The sequence below is a fragment of the Notothenia coriiceps genome, unplaced genomic scaffold, assembly GCF_000735185.1.
Source record: "Notothenia coriiceps isolate Sejong01 unplaced genomic scaffold, NC01 NC01_scaffold00004795, whole genome shotgun sequence".
NCBI lineage: Eukaryota > Metazoa > Chordata > Actinopteri > Perciformes > Nototheniidae > Notothenia > Notothenia coriiceps.
In genome coordinates this window covers 419,299-440,106 of record NW_011337496.1, presented here as the reverse complement: position 1 = coordinate 440,106, position 20,808 = coordinate 419,299, and the positions used below count along the sequence as shown (strand labels likewise).

At 40.5% G+C, this 20,808-nt stretch overlaps 2 protein-coding genes across 5 annotated transcripts in view; both read right to left on the bottom strand.

Annotated features, from left to right (window-relative positions):
• Positions 1-2,375, bottom strand: part of LOC104942565 (signal peptide, CUB domain, EGF-like 3) — a 78,972-nt gene extending 76,597 nt beyond the window's left edge. For all 3 annotated transcript variants that reach the window (XM_010767806.1, XM_010767807.1, XM_010767808.1), the window contains exon 1: positions 2,005-2,375. In XM_010767806.1, the coding sequence (XP_010766108.1) occupies positions 2,005-2,104 (100 nt within the window). In that variant the 5' untranslated portion in view covers positions 2,105-2,375. The remainder of the gene's footprint in view (positions 1-2,004) is intronic.
• Positions 2,376-10,301: 7,926 nt separating this feature from the next.
• LOC104942563 (vegetative cell wall protein gp1) lies at positions 10,302-19,430 on the bottom strand. 2 transcript variants are annotated; one of them, XM_010767805.1, is made up of 4 exons: positions 19,279-19,430; positions 15,170-15,369; positions 13,607-13,769; positions 10,302-13,401 (listed from the first exon to the last, which is right to left on the bottom strand). In XM_010767805.1, exons 2-4 carry the CDS (start codon positions 15,272-15,274, stop codon positions 11,720-11,722), a joined length of 1,950 nt encoding a protein of 649 aa, XP_010766107.1. In that variant the 5' UTR covers positions 15,275-15,369; positions 19,279-19,430; the 3' UTR covers positions 10,302-11,719. The 2 variants fall into 2 exon arrangements, with proteins under 2 accessions (XP_010766107.1, XP_010766106.1); XM_010767804.1 differs by having other exon boundaries at positions 19,309-19,430.
• Positions 19,431-20,808: the final 1,378 nt, after the last annotated feature.

Here is a 20,808-nt window from a genome sequence, read left to right as displayed (position 1 = left end):
GGGGGGGGGGTTTCTTCTTCCTTTCCATCTCGCTAATAGTGGGGACTCAGGGCAGCAACTCTAGGTAAGCTTCCCCGTCACTTGGGCCTCATATTGCCAAGGCTGCTGGGTTCCCACAGTGTGTCCAGGCCTGGGTCTGGCCTTCCTCCCCGCTCAGGCAGCCCTGCGTCTTTAGACCCCCAGGCCCCGGAGCAGAGGTTACACCAACATAGCCAGCCCCAGCAGCATGTCAGCCCCACACCAACCGTTGCCTTGGTGCTGCTGCATTAACGAAGAGCTCCTGACTCTGTTCGAGGGAAAGTGATTTGCCATGACGTCTATGGCTCCCCTCTTTCCTTTCCTTCTCTTTTACCCGCTTGTTGCTGGTGCCACACTAAGAAACCTTCTCTCTCCTCGTCTGTCTCGGCTGCCTTAATCTCTCCCGTTTCCCACTGTCTCAATTTTCCCTTCTTTGTCATTCTCTCCACCACATCCTCAAATCTTCCCTCCCATCATTCCACTGCTCTCTTGCTCCGTTCTTCTTCTTAGAGTAATGACTGATGTCTGAAACTCAGTGCCATGATTAGACTGACGTTGATGAAATACAAAGACTCTGCAACATCTGTGTTGAATAAATATTGAGATGACAAATTGTGCATTTTCTTAGTCATTGTTCTTCCATTCGTTTCTACGGTTTGCAAAATTGTTTCCAGCTTGCAGACTTGTCAGTACCACAGCCACCAACATAAAATCACAATATTTATTTTCAGTAAGCACAACATATGCTCACAAATAACTCAGTCAAACACAGACAATATGTCACTGCAGAGATGCACTGATAAACAGGAACTGGAGAAGCCAACCAAGTGGTCGTTCATGGCGTTTCAGATCGGTCACCAACAAACAGGTGCATGCCATTACAGACAGACACTCACACAGCGGCATTCCACACTACAAGGAAGTGTGTAATCGATGTTGTGGAAAATAAAGTGAGAAAAAAGTAGTTCTAATTGCAAAATGTAAATATTGAGTTTTCCCACAAGTGGGGGCAGACCACCCAGGATGCAAAATAGTCACCCACCCCCTTTCTCTTTTTGCCTTGTCGACCGCCCGAGAGATGTCTTTTTGTGTGTGTGAAACATCACCGACCACAATCAGCACTCACACAGGAACCATGATGTGTCTTTGCATGCAAATACTTCTGGCAGCTCCGTCTTGGCATTTGTATTGTGGGAAAATTAAGTGATGAAAACCCTTGAGAAGAAAGGTTGAGCCGATCACAGATTGAGTGTGTAACACCGTGTCTTTCTTTCTGTAAGGTGCCAGGGTTTTTGATTCAGGCAGCCCTTGTCTAGTCTGAATAATTTCTCACATGAGAAGAGAGCAAGAGGGCAGCTGTGGGGGGGTGTGGGGGNTGCGGGCAGGCAGGCCGGCACTGTAGCTGCAGTGTCTGACAGACAGAGACTCCTCCATGTGTGCGTTACAGGACGGTGTCAAATACTTGTCTGGACTGTGACAAATACCTCCTGCTATTCTCACTACAATTACCTGCAGGATTAGCTATGAAACATAACCGTTCACACTGCTTGCTCTTTGAAGATCAAAGACAGCTGCTTTTTTCTTATGACAACAAAAAACACTCAGCGAAACTTAATTGAAGTCTTTTTATGTTTCCTTTCATCAAGACTGCATAAATACAAATCAACTGACACAACATAAAAAAGCAATTGAGTGATTGCATAATGAGTCAGTGGATCAACAGAAGGCGCCTGCTTGAATTAAACAGAGTATTTGATGGATCAAAAGCTCTAAAAACTTTACTTTGTACTCTCTACATTTTTAAATATTCTGCTTTTTACTTGTTTTATTACAAAGTTCTATTTATTTAGACAGCTGATCAATGGCTTTCCAAAAATATCTAAGAAATCTATCAATTGGGCCACAAGCAGTTTGGCAGAACAGCACATTCCCAGCCATCAGTAGTTATAAATTAAGCTATTTTATTTATTTTTCATGAAAACGTACCTTGAGTGGATTTACTTCCTGAAGCTGACTGTTGGACAAAGGCGACCAGGCAGAAACCTACAAATCCAAGGCTTGCGCGTCTCAAAGCGTGCATATACATGTTAACTTTCACTAGAGTTGAACACGAGTACTTTCTAAGGTCTACGATGCGCAAGAGCACATAGGCTGTGCGGTATATAAAGGTCTCTTGTTATTCCCTCTGAGGAGCCGCTGATAGGACACTGTCCGATCCCGTTCCTCTTTGCACTGCTTATTTCGGTTTCAAGTGATCGGCGAGGACAGCCCGACAACGGGGAGCGGAGGAAGGCTTTTCTGTTATCATGTTTCGAGCCAGACCAATGTCAATTTAAGAAAGGGGGAGTGAGAGAGAAAGAGCGAGAGAGAGCGGGAGAGAGAGAGGGAGGAAAAGGGAGAGGGAGAGATGGAGTGGAGCGGAGGGGTCTGAAGGGGGAGGAGAGAAGAAGCGCTCCGGACTCCTGTGCTGCTCCTTATCTTCTCACTCTCACTGTTTCCCTTATGTGTTTGTTCTGCAGGGATGTACACAAAGGTACCAGTAAAAGTAGACCTGGGCTACCACGTGCACCGGAGCCGGGTTTGTGAGTTCACCTGGCCGGTGTCACCTGAGCAAAAACAGTGTCCCGTCGGCGTAAAAGCTTGGCTGAAAGGGTGCTAGAAGGCGGATGGATTTATAAATGACTTGGATGGGAAAAGTAATAGCTTGGAGATTGCATTTTGTTCAGCTCATTCAGCAACCAATAAGCACCAATTTTCCTCGGGTCGTGGGTTCAGTGTTGAAGCGTATGATGTCTGCTATCTCACTGGTAGAAGATGAATGTGTTCATTAAAACAGTTAGTCAACAACAAATCTTGACATTTAGAAAAAGGCCAATCAAGCCCCAAATATTAAAGGATGTTTGAGGAAATTCTTAACAAATGTATTGAACTAAAGGGGGGAAATATGATTAAATTAATCTTTTTCCTCCATGCTTACTGAACTGATTTAAAAGTTCAACTAGAGCTAAGCACTAAATTGCAAAACTTATTTAAAACTGGAAGATGAAAACATTTCCCCAGTTTCTGCATGTCATCATTATTCTGAGGTCAATTGGGGGCCCTAAGCAATTTAATATTCCTGTTATAGCTGCAGCTGGACCTGCATGAAGAACTAACCTCCAAGAGAACCTGTAATTAAAAAAACATGAAGAATTTATTTATTTAATAAAAAAACATGTCCATATTTAGTTATTTGAGATGAATAAACTATACCAGCTGTTTCAAATGCCCTTCAACATGAATCAATTCCTCAGGTATGATAAATAATAAGCAGTAATTGTTTACAGGAACATTGATTAAAGCATTATCATCTGGTATAGGGACCACCCAAAAGAATTAAAAACAAACAAGAATTCAAAATACATTTTGTGTCATCTGGTTTTAAATACCATAACCAACACCACATTATCCGCTCGTCAGTATTGACTTTTTCTCTGTAGAAGATTCAGCCACATTGATTTTTCTCCTGGCTTTGAATAAGTAAAGCCTTGTCTGGTGTCAAAAATCGAGAGTCATTTAGGTGTGCATGGAACAAAAATACAATTTTTCATAAACAAAATAAGGATATGAAGGGTTTTGTAGTTCAATAGATTAGTTTGCTTTTCAATCTCTGGCATCAGCCATCCCTGCAAAACACTGATCACAGGTTTGCAATCATTACTCCCAAGACCTGAGGAATGAGGCATGAGGGGTTCATGAATCAAAAAGCTCCACGCTCACATTACCAGACGCACAGCCCACTGATCTACTCTACCACATTTCATCAAAAAATCACATCAGAATCATTTGTTTTCAGGAAGCGCCCCACAGAGGAACTGCATCTGAATCCCCACACCTGGTACCTCTGCCTGCATTATCACCTTAATGAATCAGCTGTGTTGATGCCTTTATGTTGTCATTTCAAAGGACGGGCGGATTCGAAACTATAATTATCTCGCTGGCTTCCATGTGTAATTTGTTTCTCCAATCAGATATAATTAGGGCCTCACAATGAGGTTGATTGGTGATAACAGCTCTACTTTCTTCAGATGGAAAAAGTTCTATGGCTGATAAAGAGTATTATATTTCATTATCCGCCATTCTACCACTTTTTAAAATTACCATTACTTCTAAGAAAAGGTGTCAAGACGTAACCTCCGATGTAAAGTAAGATATTTTATAAACTAAGTAATTCAATACGGTTTCCAATGCTACCCCATGTTTTGACAAAGATTAGGGGCCTCACTAAAAAGGAGATTCAGTACAACAGAATTACCTTCCGAGAATCCCTCTTTGATTCCACTGAAGAAGAAGAATAATGTAAATATTCAGCACAAAGTCAAGCAATTCAGTGTAATTAAAATAACATCCGTCAGGGATATGGAAATATCCCCTGTCCCTGTATCTAAATCTCTTGGTAATTGGGAGCACTTGTATAACCAAATGAGCTCAGTCACTCGGGGAGTTTGAAAAAGTCAGAACACAGTTTGCCACCAAAGTCACGCTGTAGGATCAGTACACTTTTCATGGCAACACTTCATTAAATACAGGGGGCTGTGCACGGGCATCACACTGTGCACCAAACCAAGCTATTTTTACACTTACAGACACACAAGGGAAGCCGAGGAAATGTTTAATGTATGATGCTCGTCATGAACAGGACTTCAGCACAGGGTAAAGAGTGTGGAAGGTGTCGAGAAAGAGCTTTCGTAGATTAAGTCCAATGGAGACCAACGTTTTTATGCAACATGTTGCATAAGATTTGAGTAACCGACCGCAACCTGACTGGTTACGAATAGTACTTTTTAGATTTTGAGGCAGTATTAGTTCATAACTTTTTCTTTCAAAAGAGTTGAAGCAAGGCACTATTTGGATCTATAAAAAAACTTTTATGATTGTTGGAGCACATTTAACAACTGCCTCAATGGTTCCAAACTTCCTAATTTCCCCTTTTTTAGCCATCAAGAGGCAAAATATATGTGGTACCCAGTTGTTTTAGACAACCCACTTTTTTGCTTTGACTCACACGATGCTTTAACAGCTGTTGCTGCAAGATAAATTTAAGATGGATGCATGTTGGGAGGCGTCTGTGAGAGCCATCACTGCACTACCCTGCATGCTAATGAACTGAGGAGTAGAAGCCCTGCAGAGAGCCTAATGCTCTCTTCCAGATGGTCATACACGGGGACACATCACCTAAGAACCTCATTTACTACTACCAGTTCGACATCTATGCTCCCCAATTGTCTAAAAGAGTTATGTGTGAAAATGCCAAGGCTCACAGCTCAGAGGATTTTTCTCTTTCTTCCCGTCTTTTTCCTCTCTGCAGGGGCCTCATATGCGAGGTTACCAACACCACCGCAGGCTCAGCAGGATCTCTTGGTACTCACCATGCCAGCACCACAGGGGAGAAGAGTGGCTTGCTGAGTTCCACACTTTAGTACAAGCATCCAGGCGAACGCTGTGGGCTTGCCCCAGGAATGCCTTCTGACCACAGCCTTAGTCACTGGCACTAACAGGGAGCGAGAGAGAGAGAGGGAAGGAAAAAGGAAACAAAGTTATCAAGTCGGAAGAAATGAAGGTGTCACACACACTCTAACCAACTGAAAGGCTTTTTTCAAAGACTACTTTTGCAGCCTCTTGGATAAACACAACTGCACCATCTCGAGAGGCTTTTCAAGTTGTATTTGTAACATCACAGCACTGGAAATGTCAGAAGAGTTGAAACCTTCTAATGAGCGTTATCACCGCAGCACCCTCGGGCTATGGGTTATGAGGGCTTGTTTTTCTATGCTCCAATTCATATTACCTGAGACTTAATGCTGCAGCAGCAGGGAGGAAGACAAGATACGGACAGGATTGTTAGCTGCATGAGTGAGCATGTGGGTGCTGGAGGGGATACAGGCCTGTGCGAATACTCTATTTGGTGTGTGTGCTTACTGTACATCTGTAATCAAGTGGACTCATCAAGATAAGATGAAGCAGAAAGGGAGACATTGTGATACGTTTAATCCTTTGTGATGTGCCTGAATTATTCAAAGTATCAATCATCATACAACTTAATTGTACAACAGCGCCTACCGCCTAACACACACACACACACACACACACACACACACACACACACACACACACACACACACACACACACAAGAGATAATACCCCTATATTTTAAGTAAACTTTTTGGATGACACAGAACTGGGCCGGGCATGCTTAAACCCCAGCACACTCAGCAGTGGCTCTGCGCCACTTTGTCTCCACTAATCCCCTATGATCAACGCATATGTGAAGAAAAGGACAAGGCTCCTGGCGGCCTCTTTCAGACACACACATCATGTAGGTAGGTAAGTACAGAACAGGACCAGGGCGCTGGGGAAGTCCCATGAGCTCACTGTCTAGCCTGATAGTGCAGCAGCTACACCCACCTGCTCCAACTACCCAGGGAGTGTCTCCATTGTGGAGGTTCAGCCTATGTGTGTCATAAAAGACCAAATATTACGTGTTTAACAAGTCAAACACCAAACTTTAGATCCCATTCAACCCATGTCAGGCGCTTTAAACTCCACACAACTGACGATTGTGTTTAGGGGTCATTGTGACACTTTGATGAGTAAAAACTTTTAAATCGCCCACATGGCCTCTTTGCTAATACTCTGCCCTGAATAATTTCCTCTGAAGGGAACAAGACACAGCGATTTTCTTCTGAAAAACTGCAGCTGTGGACAAAACTGAGCACTCAGCCACGATGGTTCGACCATTGTTTAACCTTATAAGTAGTAGAGAAAAGAACTTCCTGTACAGGTAACTTCCTGTTTTGAAACAACACATGTGTCGCAGTGACACTCTCCTTCAGGTAGCTTCTCCTTTCCCCGTGGTTAGGGTTTAGATTAAAATATCGATGGAAGTAGAATAAATAATTGGCTAAGGTTATGGAGAAGGTTAGGGCACATATTGACAGGGGACATTGACATAAACCATTGTTTATCCTTATAAGTAGTAGAGAAAATAACTGTAAAAAATAACGGAGTAGGTCTGTAAAGAAAATAAGAAAAATCGTAAATGCTACAATTCCTATTTCTCCAAAAAGAAACCCATTTTATGAGACGTTTTTAAGAATCAACAGCTGAACTAAATTCAATTTAACTATTGAATGAATGACTGAGGATAAAGCAGACTTGTAAATATGACGTAAATACAATGAATATGGAGTTAAAGTCATTGCTTTGGCTTTTCTTTTTTATCGTGGCTTGTTTGGCAGTAAAAGAAACGCCAAAATTATTCCCTTTAACAATTTGAAGGGGAGAGCTACATTTGTTACGCTTTTCAAGTAACGGGACGAATACGATTACCATAACAGTTTATAATGAATAACCGAATTTAAAAACGTGCAAATCTACAACAAATAATCAGCTGTTATGACTTCATACATTAAAAAATTATACAAATGAGTGTGATAAAAGACTCACAAGACCATAGATAGAGAATCACATTTAAAAGATTTTAACTAAACTGTAGAATGTAAAATCACAGCGTCATGTGATGATAGTGCACTGATTTCCACTGTTCTAGTTTCACTTTCCACTATTTTTGGATCCCTTTGTGTTGTGATATGCAGAAGTAGGCTAGAGGTGTTTAAATTCATCAGTTTTCTCAATGTTAGCAGATGAATCTAAAGGCAGTCTTCTCATCAGCATGTGATGTGAGAATTGTCTTGAATGCACATTATTGAATGCTGCTCATCATATGAACTCTCTCATCACATGTGGGGAAATCTGGTTCCAGCATTTGTGTTTTTTTTCTACTATGGACAAATGAATCTAGACTGCCCTCTAGTGGTCGAGCTGTTTCTGTAGAACTGTGGATTTAAAAACTGGATACTGCAAACCTACAGTATATCAATGGACAAGGAATTTCTATAACTCGTAATATTACTCTTTGCCGTGCTTCATTTGGAGTGCGTTACAACATTTTGGACCAGACCGAATTATTTCAGGCCTGTCAACAGGTAGTATCATGCCATGCGTTCAGTGTATTGGCAATGGGCAACGACTTGAGCCCAATTATTTAAATACGCAATTGTTTACGTTTTTTAGGAAATTGGCAGTATAGAATACATGCCGAAGTGACAATTAGCTGTTTCTTGTTTAAATGCATCCATTGTTGTTCTAACAACCCTCACTGTAATACTTGTGATACTGATACTTACCATGTTGTAAATACATGCTGCTCATGCTCTTTCTGCATATCATATATTTATTGTTGCTATGTATATAAATATCAAAGCAAAAATCCGGCATATTTACATTTGAAGCATTATTTGTCATCAATGTGCATTGTCCCTGTTCAAATAAATGATGAAATGAAGAACCTGATGATTCTCAAAGGAGGCCTGGAGCGTCTTTTTATGGGGAGTTTATAGCAGTAATGATAGAATGTAGAAAGTCACCATGAAATATGTGTGTTCAGATTTGTGTAGGGTTATGAAACTGAATATATACCTTATGCAATCCATGAGCTGTGTTTCACATCCATTGCTGTTTATCCACAGCTGCTCGTGTTTATCAGCAGGCCAATTTAGTGGGCCAAATTACTACAGGTAACTTCCTGCTTTTAACCAACACGTGTGTTGCGTGACATTCTCCTTCAGGTAGTGTCTCCTTTCCCCGGTTAGGGTTCAGATTAGATTATCGATGGAAGTAGAATAAATAATTGGCTAAGGTTATGGAGAAGGTTAGGGCACATATTGACAGGGGAAAGAGTTCGATAGAGCAGCAGCACGCACCTGTCCCTCTCACCTCATGGTGGTCTTTCCCTCTGCGGCCCCCGTGTGACGACCTGGAATAATAAATCCTGCACCTCTCACTGCAGGATTAGAAACATTAACACGTAGCCAATGCTATTTGTAAAAGGCATTTAAACTAAAAAGTTCTACTCTACTTAATCAACCAGTTGTTAGCAGGTTGTTTGATATAATCAGGGTTGGTTCAGATTACTTTACAATGCAGTCAGTTACGAAGCACATTTGTGAGTAATGTACTTAATTAGATTTCAAGAATTTAATTTTTTTAAACTGAACATTAAAACAATCTAATATTGCACTTAATATAGATTTACCTCATACCAAAACAACTTATTTTCTTTATAATTACCTCCAAACATATTACAATAGAAATAAAAAGCATTTTGCACATAGCAGAATTTACATTTGCTTACCAAAACAGTATTGGTACACATTTAAGGGTTAGGCCTATTGTGTATTCTACAACATGTGGGATGCTGTTTTTTATGTGTGATTTTTTTTCCAGACGACTACATGGAGAACATTTCTGTTATTTTTTAGACACTTCCTAAAATGTCATCAAATAATCCTTGGCATTGTCACCATGATCTGCATGCACATTTGTATTAATGGCATTCAGGTTGATTAAAGTTACTTATTTTTTTTCTAATCTTATTATTTAATCCTGATAACATGTAATCCAATTCTACCCAACCCTGGCTATAATATATCACTTTTGCATCGTGTGTATTTAAGGCTTATGAGTAACTTTATTCCCTAATCTCAGATCCCATCATAACTTTTTTACACGTTGGTATGCAAAGTGATATCTGGTATGTTATTCAAAGCAGCTGATCTATGACATCAATGAGGGTAACAGTGAAAGTGACAGGAACTTCCACTGAGTCCTTGTCAGTCAGGTCTGCTGGCAGCGGGACAACAGAGCGCAGGTGGAAAGTGAAGATAGCTTGCAGGCCTCAGAGCAGCAGCACAAAGCAGGCTGTGTTGGTTCGATAGCACGCAACTGCTTCCTCTTCACAGTGAAAGAGATCCTTGCTAACTTAAACAAATACAAATCATACACACACATTTTTATTCTAGTTTAAGGTGTCTTCATAGTGTTTCATTCATCTTTATTGCAAAAATATGCTCATTGGAAAATATTGAAAACAGTATTCAAATCCCTTTTCACGTGGCTATTGTTAAAAGTTTCCTCTGGAAGTTCAGGTTTTATCTTCCTTAGCAAAACTGTATAAACAAAAAAATAAACAGATACATTTATGAAAATATTCTGTTTATAGATTATGCAAACTTAATCAAATACATGTTGGGAAGAAATCCAGGGTGTGGTTAAGACAACAAAGACTGTGCACTTGGCACTAAGACACCACACCTAAGTAAGTGTAGTAGCTTGAATGGCACCAACTAGAAAGATAAGAGCACTTCACTGTTGCACTGGCAAAATACTGGTATCATTTTGATGTGGCAGGCCTTCAACACTGTCCGAAAGGTCAATATTATGGTCCTATAATGGACAAAATGTGTTGATTCAAACACTTTTGCCGGTTTCTCTACACACTCCATAGTGCAGTTGTCTCATGATGTAAATACCTATTAAGAGTTGACTTTTAAATTGAGCTTAATTTTCACAGCAGTAGGTGACCTTAACACCGTGTTAGAGAATAGAGCAAATCTATTTATCTCTGAAAGACCTGCAGCAGTGATAAAATGATTTCCAGAGGTACTGCGTGCTTGTAAATGTGCCACCAAGAGCAGCAAAGGTGTTGCATAAGTCTAAACTTGGAGGCGGGAACAGGTTGTACCAGTTCTCTCTCTATCACATCAGATAAAAGGTGTTAAAGCTGAGCCAGAAAACATCTGTCTGTTTTGAGATTTCACATGACTTATGAGGGCCAATTCTTTACATGCCACCAGAGGAAAATGATATGTTAGAAATGTAAATAAAGTACATTTGTGACTTGAAGGCAATGAAAGGACAGTGTATGTTCAAAAAATATATAACATGCGCACCTAATAAAAGTTTTGGGGTCAACAATTGACACCACATAAATCCGCTGTGTAAAAAGCTCATACGTTTTTCCATGTGTGTCACTAAGCAACCACAAAAGCGGCGTGTTTCAAATTCTTATCACCTAGTGGCCGCCGGCCTATTGCGTGCTTTGAGTTACGCCAAGGTATGTTCTAGCTATACATGCTTTCTACTTTTTTTTATTCATTTAGTCAACACCCTTCAATTATAATGTAAAATCCTTTGCTTTGACACGCTGCACTGAGCCATACAGGGTCAATGCAGCTCATGTTAAACACACAAACACCTAAATATTAGCTAGTTCCTGTAGCCAACAAAGCAACAATCTGAAGAATTTTAGGAAGTGAAAGTGAAGAAAGGTGACATTTGAGAGTATCTAAAAAGGAGAACAAAGAGAGGAACTAACCTCTAACAGTGGTGTCACTGTAAAGAACAACATGTGACAGACATACACAAATGTTTATACATGTAGACTACAAAAACATATTACAATTTCAGATAACTCAATCCCTTTTTAAAATTAACAGTATTTTTAATTTACAAAACCACAGCTAAAGTAAGTCAGTGTGTATTAAAAAACGTCTTGATTGGCAGTTTTATGAGAAATAAAACACTGTACATAAGGCTGTCCAATAATAGTAGATGCAAGCGCGGCCAATGAATGCAAGACATGCGAGTCAGTCTCGTGCATGATGAAGTAAAAAGGAAAGAGCATAAATATGTGGTTAAGATGCTTCCCGAAAGTCTTTTCAATGCCTTTATCAATCATGTATGAATCTCTGGTGTGTTCCTTTAAATATATGATCTGAGGGATACCATGGCAGTTAGTAAGTAAGTGTGAAAATTGATTCCTCAGTCCCTGATCAGCCCCAGCTTCTTCAGAGCGTCACGGCGGTCTTCTTCGTTTTCTGACCTCGGGCAGATCAGCACGCTGATGCCTTGCGATCGAGGAAGCTTCTGAGAGCTTCCGGTGTGCTGAAAGGCATTGTGGGCCTGCAGGGACTTCCGTAAGTCCGGCTCTTTGCTGATGACACGGCCTGGATGCAAACCATTTCTCTGAGCAGCAATGAACTCTTTCCCACTCCCCAGAGAGGCGGGACGAGGACGATTGTTACGTAGCTGACTGGGGCTCTGATCCCCTCCCGCCTTGTTGGATTCTTGGCTCGCCATATAGCTGCTTAGGCCAGGTAAAGAACGCTCCAGGGAGGCGGATTTGAAGGCTTTTGGTGGGGTTAGATGCTTTACCAGGGCAGGAGGGGTACGAGGGGGCGTGTTGACAGCAGAGAGTATATTATCCGACGGAGGAGGCTCGAGTGAATCACTGAAAGCAGCAGGCACTAGGAGGACCTCAGCAGCTGTAGAAGGAGCTGCTGTCGGCTCAGCTGCAGGAGACTGGAGAGGAGCGGAGGCAGGAGGTGGGCTGTGGACTCGGATGTAAGATGGAGTCAAGGGTGGTGTATTTGGAGCTGCTGAGCTGCTTGGAGAAGGAGGAGCTGCCCATGACTTTCTGGTTCTGGGAGAAAGTGAAGGACTCTGGGCAGGGCCTGAATCTGCCTCAGCAGGCAGCAGGCCGAGCTTCCGTAGGGCTTCAATGCGGACCCTCTGGGGGTCGGACAAATGCCAGTCACTGCTAGTGGACACCGAAGCTCCAGAGCTGCCGTCATAGCCAGTTTTGTGTGATTTGAGAATAATGTTGGAAGGAAGCTTCTTGGGCCTAGGGGCCACAGCAGGGGGACTTCTGGGCTCAGCGGCCTCAGCGGGAGGACTTAACGGGGGAGGACTTAACGGGGGAAGACTTAACGAGGGAAGACTTAACGGGGGAAGACTTGACGGGGGAAGACTTGACGGGGGAAGACTTGACGGGGGAAGACTTAACGGGGGAAGACTTAACGGGGGAAGACTTAACGGGGGAAGACTTGACGGGGGAAGACTTGACGGGGGAAGACTTAACGGGGGAAGACTTGACGGGGGAAGACTTAACGGGGGAAGACTTAACGGGGGACCCGAGCTGACGGCTGGTAGACTCAGCTCTGGAGGACTGTTTGGAGGCTCCTTGTTCACAGGCGACCTCTGTGAAGACCTCTTCTCAGTGGATCTTCGACGTAGCGCCTCCAAGTCAACAGTTCCTCCTGGCTGGTGGTTGTGTATTCCTGCAGGTGGAGGAAGGTAGTTCACTTTCTGTGGCTGTGGAGGCTTAAAGGGCTCATCCATGAAGGCTGAGGGAGGAGGGATCACACCCACATCTGTCTCAGGGGCCCCAGTGGACGGACCGCGGGAAAGACTGTCACTTGGGACAATCTTTAGTGTACCATCCTCATCCGTGGATATGCACAACTCACTGTGAATGTTGCCATCGGTGACTGATTCTGTGTCTGGAGGGTTGAGTTGAGTGATGAGGTTCATGGATGTGTTCAGATCTTTCCTGTCGAATGCAGGAGAGGACGCTGGTTCTGGAGTTTGTAAAATGTGATGCCCCGCTTTGTCTCCGTTGGTTAAAGCTCCTCCAGACTCATCAGTGTTGAAACTGGAAATGTCTAAGTAAGAAACACACACATACTGCAGTTATTGATTGTAATTCAGTGTTCACATTATATTTCATTTAGCTGACGCTTTTATCCAAAGCAACTTACAGTGTAATCAAACATCAAGATACAAACAAATTATTACAAAATTAGCAAGTTCATTAGCTTTCAATTTACATTTTGTCCAAATATTGTTTTTTTCTTGATATGAACATACCATTTACTCTCATGTGACTTGTTTTATCTGCCTGTAATCCAGCTTCTGGTTCATCGTTTGAAAAGCCGCTGTCCTCCTGCACCTCCAACGCTTCAATTGTCTCCTCCAGATACATGATACACGCTCTTTCTTCTGCTGTTAAGTGCTCCATACTGTCTTCACTCTGCAGACAAAATAAACGCATTTAAACTCTGAGCAGTTTCTCAAATCTTCAGCAACCTCTGCCCTCCCTTCAACCCTTACCACCGCCATGAGAGACAGGACAGGAACAAAAGGTCAAAGTGGTTTAGTGGTCAAGCTGCTGCAGAGGGATGACTAATTGCACCACTTTTGTCCTGTTCTGTACTTGGTCATCTTTTGTTTCATATTGGCCTGTCAGGGGAATTCATTTCAGGTGACAGTAGGTGCTTGTGAACGGCATTAAAAAAAAACTCCCGTCTAGGCATCTAGAGAGAAACTCTCACTGACACCCTGCCTGAACCAACATGAGTGTACATCACCTCCAAAACATTAACTTCCTCTTGTTTGACCTTCTCATAGATACTGTAATAAACCATGCAGAAGTTATTAGAGCCTGATGCACAATTTAATGTTGCTGTGTAATACATTAAAGGTGGGGTAGGTAAGTTTGAGAAACCGGCTCGAGATACACTTTTAGTTATATTCCATGGAATGCTCTTAACATCCAGATAGCAATGAATATCTTAAGTGCTTAGACAAAAAAATCCATAACGAAATGTCATCTGTGGAAGCCGTAGTACTGTAAAAAGCACGACCAATCATCTGAGCCGGCCCGGCTAAAATAACTGGATGGCCTACCTGCCTGTCAGCCTTCCATCTGTGCACAAACTTATCTCGTGCCCTCATTGGTCATGTGCGTGTTTGTGTGCGTTGGAGGAGGGGCTCTGTAAGGAAGTGGCAGATTTGTTCCAGTTGTGTATTTTCAAATTCTAGCGCACTCGAGTTGGTTTCTCCAAAATTACCTACCCCACCTTTAACTCTCTCCAATTCTATTAATATGATATATAAATATATACATAGACATCTCTAAGCAGTTGACAAATCATTACAAAGCTGGCCAGCTAATCAATCAGAGCAGTCTGGGCTCTGGTTTCAGAAAGAGGGTGAAAAGAGGTGCTGCAGCAGGCAGTATGAGATCATTAAAGACATGTAATGACCATTACGGCATTTGAACATGTCACAGTAGAGGCACAAAATACAAATATTAGCCTTAAATAAGCACAATAGGGCCCTTTAATGTCTTGGCACCCGACTCTCAAGTTTTGTACAGCTTTTTCTGGGTGTACTGCGCCACATTTTTCCATTATGTCTGATGATTGTACTTGTATTTTTAAACTGTTTGAACAAATTAATTGAAAAAAGTCCCAGTTCCTTATTTCACCACTCCAATAAATTGCAGAAGCTTGTATAAATGTAATGTTTATTCAGATGGACGAGAGGAGACGTGTCGCAGTAAAGTGTGTCCATGTGTTACACAAAGAGCAGATAAGAGACAAGGTCATTGGGACAGAAGGCTGGGATGAGATGTACTGCAGAACTCACATAGCCAGAGTTCATGCTGATTACACTGTCGCGGCTCCCAGCACTGTCTAAATTACTCGAGGGTTCCATGGCAACGCCGCCTGGCCAAGTGTCACTCTTCGGCATGGCATGAGGAAGAGGACGAGGACGAGGGCGGTACCTGGGTCTCACAGTCCCCTTGTGACCGGTAACTTTCACAGAGACTCAGGCTGAGGTAGAATCTGAAAAGTAAAGGAGAACATTTAAGAATGGGACAAAATGATGAAATGTGTGTGTTACCGCTGTCCCTTCTTTATAATTATTCAAATACCAATACTGACGTCCTACAGCTGGTAAAGATGAGATAAAGCTTTAATCATTCACAAAATTGGTTTGCAAACATCCAAGCAACAACTATTAATGTCAATTTTTCCATTAGCGATATAAATGAAGGCCACAAATTACAACTGATAGCTACATTATCCTCATAATGTAATGGCTCTTGTAGTTAAGATGTTAAATGTGCTCTCACTGTCACTGAGATATATTAAACATAACTAGCTATGTGCAATTGCTTCATTATTTAAATGAATGAATAAACTAGTTATTATTTTTGATAAATTAGACATTATTGTTCTTTTAGGATGGGCTCACAATTTTTCCCATCTGTCTTTGGATAATGGTCAGGTAATCATATTGGCAATAAAGCTTGTTTTATTGCCGTTATCGTTCATGTTCAGATGGGCCAGTAAAAGAAGATTTCCTAATGAGCTTTCAATGTAAGTGACGGGAGACATCCAAAGTCTTCGTTTCTGCAAAAAGGGATTTCAAAACGTTTCTGAAGCTCATGTGATGCTTCAACTGTCTGTTCAGATACTTTCTAAAGTGTTCGACTTCTGGTACGAGGTTCCCTTGTTATTCAGTATTGAGCTATAGTGGAGGGATGGTAAACAGACTAAAGTGATTTGAAAGGGAACAAAGACTTGTAATGGTTTATTATATTAACATCTGTAGTGAGAATTGTTTGCGAAAAGATTGCAGCGACAGATAGTACAAAGAAGAATGTCGGCATTTTAGCTTTCAGGTTATGCGGCGATGCTTTAAGTGGTTTGTTAATAAGAATTCCAGTCACGATGATTCAGCCATGAAGCGAGACGTCTCATCTTTGTTCGTGCATGAGCATGATGTGCTTCACATCATGTACAATCTGAATAGACAGTTGATCTGCAGTCTTATGTTACATAACATTACATGTATTTCCTGCATATTACCTTGTGTATATTACCATTAACAGCTCAGGAATGAGGAAAGTGTGCCAGCCAAAATAAGTAGAGCGATTATTACATCTACTTATACAGTACAATACTAGGAAAAAGATTTTCCAAAGCCTCAATAATGGAGGGCATAATTAGAAACACATAGGGGAGTAAATGAATTAATAAGGCAATAAAGACGAGGCCACATGAAGCAAAGTTCTTCACTTTCCATTAGAAGGGCTTAACGTGCACTAGCAAGTCTGGGAAGCACTTACATCCAACAATGTATCATGATTGACTCACAAAGGGATAATATTTATTTAACTTGGGTTATGGCTCTTCAGTGGATTTGTGTCTAAATAGGTCACACAGATGTATAATAGTGACAAAGGCTTTACAACCTGTAATATGGCTTACTCATCACGTAGGCCTAGCTGCACAATCAGGTTCAGGTGTGTTCGTGGAAACAGAGCAAAGCCAACGGCATTGTTCTCTTATCTCAGAGAACATATGATTGAACGAATAAGAGTAAGGAAATTAAGTGTTGACCGTTATGAGTCAATGTTGGTTTTAGTCCCAAAAACGGCATAAAGGTCATGATACTGCATGAAGGCTGGCAGTTATCATAGTTTTATGATTTGGCATGAGTTTCCATTAACGCACCTTACCCATACACAATATGTCTGCTCTGCCAAATTTAAATAATTTGTGATGCAAGAAATGCTTCAAGGAAAATAGGAGCCGCTTCTGGTAGGGCTGCTCAATTAATCGTATTTTAAATCGCAATTATGATTTTAGCTTGCAACGATTATGTAAACAACATCATCGAAATAAAAGGATTATTTATTTTTATTTTTATTTATTTTTATTGGTTTTTCAGTTTAATTATACTTAAAGTTCAGGGTAATCAACTGTTCAAAACATACTGTTCAAATGTTTTTTTTCAATAAATGGATGTTTTCAAAGTAAATGGATCATCGTTTTTAATAATCGTGATATCAATTATTGACCCAAATAATCGAGATTATGATTTTTGTCATAATCGAGCAGCCCTAGCTTCAGGGATGTTTCTTGTAACGGCATTTTATGACAGCAGCCTAAAAAAGATGAATGATTAATGACTGAGATCCCTTCCGTGCTACAACGAGAATAGTGAATCCTCAGTATTTATCTTCAGTACTTTGCGTTTCAGTTTTAAAATCAATATGTTATCTATGGTATGACGATAGGACTTTAAAAGAGGCTTAAGTAAAATACAAATATATAGAAAATGTAACTGGTTAATGATTAAAACACTTGGATTTGGACTCAAATATTTGTGTTTTCTAAAAAGATACAATACAATTCCCCTTTGACCCTGACTTTGTTTGAACTAAGGATATACCATAGAGAGAAAATGTATACAGGGTAGAATTGATTAATTTGTATTATGGTCTCATTTTAATAACACATTTTTAACGTTTTGATTAATCCCTGAGCACAAGAGCGCATTTATAGAGAGACAGTACAACAGATATGACTTTTCTCTGACAAATGAAGGATTACAAAATGTAATGCAGGATGCTTCACTAGGATGAAAAATAAAAGTAAGCTTGAGAAAATACTTGAACTAATATTAACAAACTGATTTAGAAACTGGATCATAACAATACAAGTTTTAAAGCACAAGTTACAAGAAAGTTACTTGGTAAAAAATAGATATTGTTAGAGCCTGGTAGGAAGCCACTGATGAGCAATATCTTGTTGACATGAAGACATAGCAAAGGACAGTTGGGTTAAAACCTGATCACCAACACCCACATAACTAACTCGTGTTTTCTGGCAACAAAGGCTGGCTGACGAAGCATGAAGTGGCCTCTTAGTCAAAGCTTTAATAGGAGCCAATTATCGGTCCTCCCATCAGCTCATTCCGATCAGCAGAGCGAGGGAAGTGTCCGAGGCAGAGCAGCCAACACCTCATACCTGAACAACAAACCATAGTCACTGCACCCACAGTTGAGTCAGGATCTAATAGTGAAAGGAATGTCACCTTGCTAACTCCTACTTTAAATTAAACTGCTCTGATGTTACTGGGTGTTCTACTTGAATTATAACTCAGCATATAACAAAACTATAAACTATAAAAGGGGGAGGATCAGCTACATGTATTTTAAATGTTTACTGTGAGAACAGTTTCAGCTTCCCAGGCTTAACTACAATCCAAGGAATCGTTATCTACACTTTATGAGAATACATTATAGTAATTGTACCAAAAAAAGTATTTAAAAGGATCCAAAAATGTGAAGTATGTGTTCAAGGGCAGCCTCGGAGCTGGTTTAATGATTGTCAGTAAACACAAGTTCATGGTGAACATCAGCAGGTTGTGTAACTCTCTACCCGCTCGAGTGAACACAATTTTCTTCATTAATGTTTAGCTTGGCACATGTTCCACTGAATTCTGTGTTATTGACATTTATCTTCAAATATTTGCACTTTGACTCAACCTATAACCATTAAGCCAACTTATATTCAATGATGCCACATTAATGATCAATCTTTGAAAGGAGTAATAGGTTTTTAAGAGCATGAAAGGGATTAGCAATGTAGTATATTTATTGAATTATAGTGGGAATATTTCTTCATCACCCTCAACTTCCCTCCAACCCAAACTGCCTAGTGACAGATGATGAGCCTATTTGTGCAAAGAGTCCTGAAACCTCCTCAAATACAGTAAATAATCAAGTCAAAGCTTTATAAAATATAACTAGGGGTCTAAACGAATTGCACACTCATACCATGCTTTAAGGTTGATTATATTTTTGTAAAAGCACGTTTTCAAAAAAAAATATGCGAAGTACTCTTTCCTCATAACGCTGTCGTATGCATGAATAAAGCAGAACCAAAGATCGCACTCACTTCAAACAGAGGGATTTCTTGATAACTCACCAACGATGTAAAGAGAACAGATGTAAACCCGTACAGCTGTGTGTATAAAAAGAAACGAGCTGTGTTTAGTCCATGTCGGTGCACCTCAGTCCCCTCTGACAGCTGGAATGTTCTTGGAAGTAGAACTACACGAAGAGAAGACGGAACAGGTGGAGAAACCTGCAGCAGGTGAGCCAATTAGCTTCCGGACAGGTTGGTGTGGGCGGCCAATCAGCGAGCGTCTGATCGAGGAAGAGCCAATGGAATAGCAGCAGCCAATGGAAAGTATTTTTATTCTCCAAAGCATAAGTAGAAACATTTTATACTAAATATGAGAGTCAAAAAAATACGAGCCCAATGCTATGTATAACGTGTTTACTTTTTTTTTTTAACTTAACAATAAGCTTTTTGTTTTTGTTTGCATTTTGAAAAGTTAACTTCTTGTGACCTACTTATCAATTCAACAAGAACAGAAAGTGAAATTGTCTGTACTGAGACAAAGATATGCTTTGAGCTATATATTATTAGCAGCCTGCTAACACTCATGATAATGATGGAAGCATGTTTCTGTTCATCAATTATAATGCAGTTAGTTTTGAAAGAGCAGTATTTTGTCACAAGTTGCATTTATCAAAGCGTTATTTTATCTTTGAAGGAAAACACATCTTGTTGACAGTTACATAAACCAAATACACAAACTAGGCCCTTGACTGTGCAAATCAGCGTTTGTTTTGCCTTTTTATGTTGTTATTGGTCAAGAACCTGAACATTTACGATAGCTTTGTGGATGGATGACCCTTTAGTAACAACATTTAACTGAATAATTAGATTACTATTGGATTCTTCATAACAATTTGATCTAATATAATCGTATTAATGCCTTGTAATAACACATCTATACATCTTATAGTTAATAAAATGACTATTTCTAAATCCATTCCCTTTATGGAAAGTTGCACAATGAAATTCTGTCCTGTTTATTCTTTTGTATCCTACAAATTCAAATCCCTCTTGCTTGTTTCCCCAGTTGTTCTCTTTGTTTACAGGGTACACGCTGTGAACAGTCTTGTGTTTGTGAACAAAGCAGGCCTGTCTGCAGATATCAGCCGCACAATCAGCACGCAGCGAGCCGATCTGTTTCCCAGGAACAGCTGTTTACATCTGTGACGTCTGTCGCATATCTATGAAAATGAGCAGATGTGTAAATCCATGTTCATATCTGCCAGAGGAACTATCATCTGTTCTGTTGATGTTTTTATGTTGGCCAACGAGGCAACATAACACAAATGTTTTCCAGACCAGTAGTCAAAACATTTTAACAAATAACGCAGCTTTAGGGTTCTGAGACGTGTGGCTGTTTGACGCAGGCTGCAGTTGTTGGTTTAATGCCATTTGATTTGATCTATAACATTGTAATTTGTAACCTGAAGATTAACACTTTTATAGATAATAAGGAACGTCTTTCCAGTTTTTCGATGAAATAACATCTTCCTGTTTCAGAGTCAAAGAGAGTATAAAGTG

Bases quoted from the DNA above. Each gene is read 5' to 3' on its own strand.
- LOC104942563 (XM_010767805.1), bottom strand. From the start codon at position 15,274: ATGCCGAAGAGTGACACTTGGCCAGGCGGCGTTGCCATGGAACCCTCG. The intron at 13,770-15,169 runs GTGAGTTCTGCA...TTTTGTCTGCAG, and splicing joins TCAGCATGAACTCTGGCTAT to AGTGAAGACAGTATGGAGCA. The intron at 13,402-13,606 runs GTATGTTCATAT...TTTCTTACTTAG, and splicing joins AAGTCACATGAGAGTAAATG to ACATTTCCAGTTTCAACACT.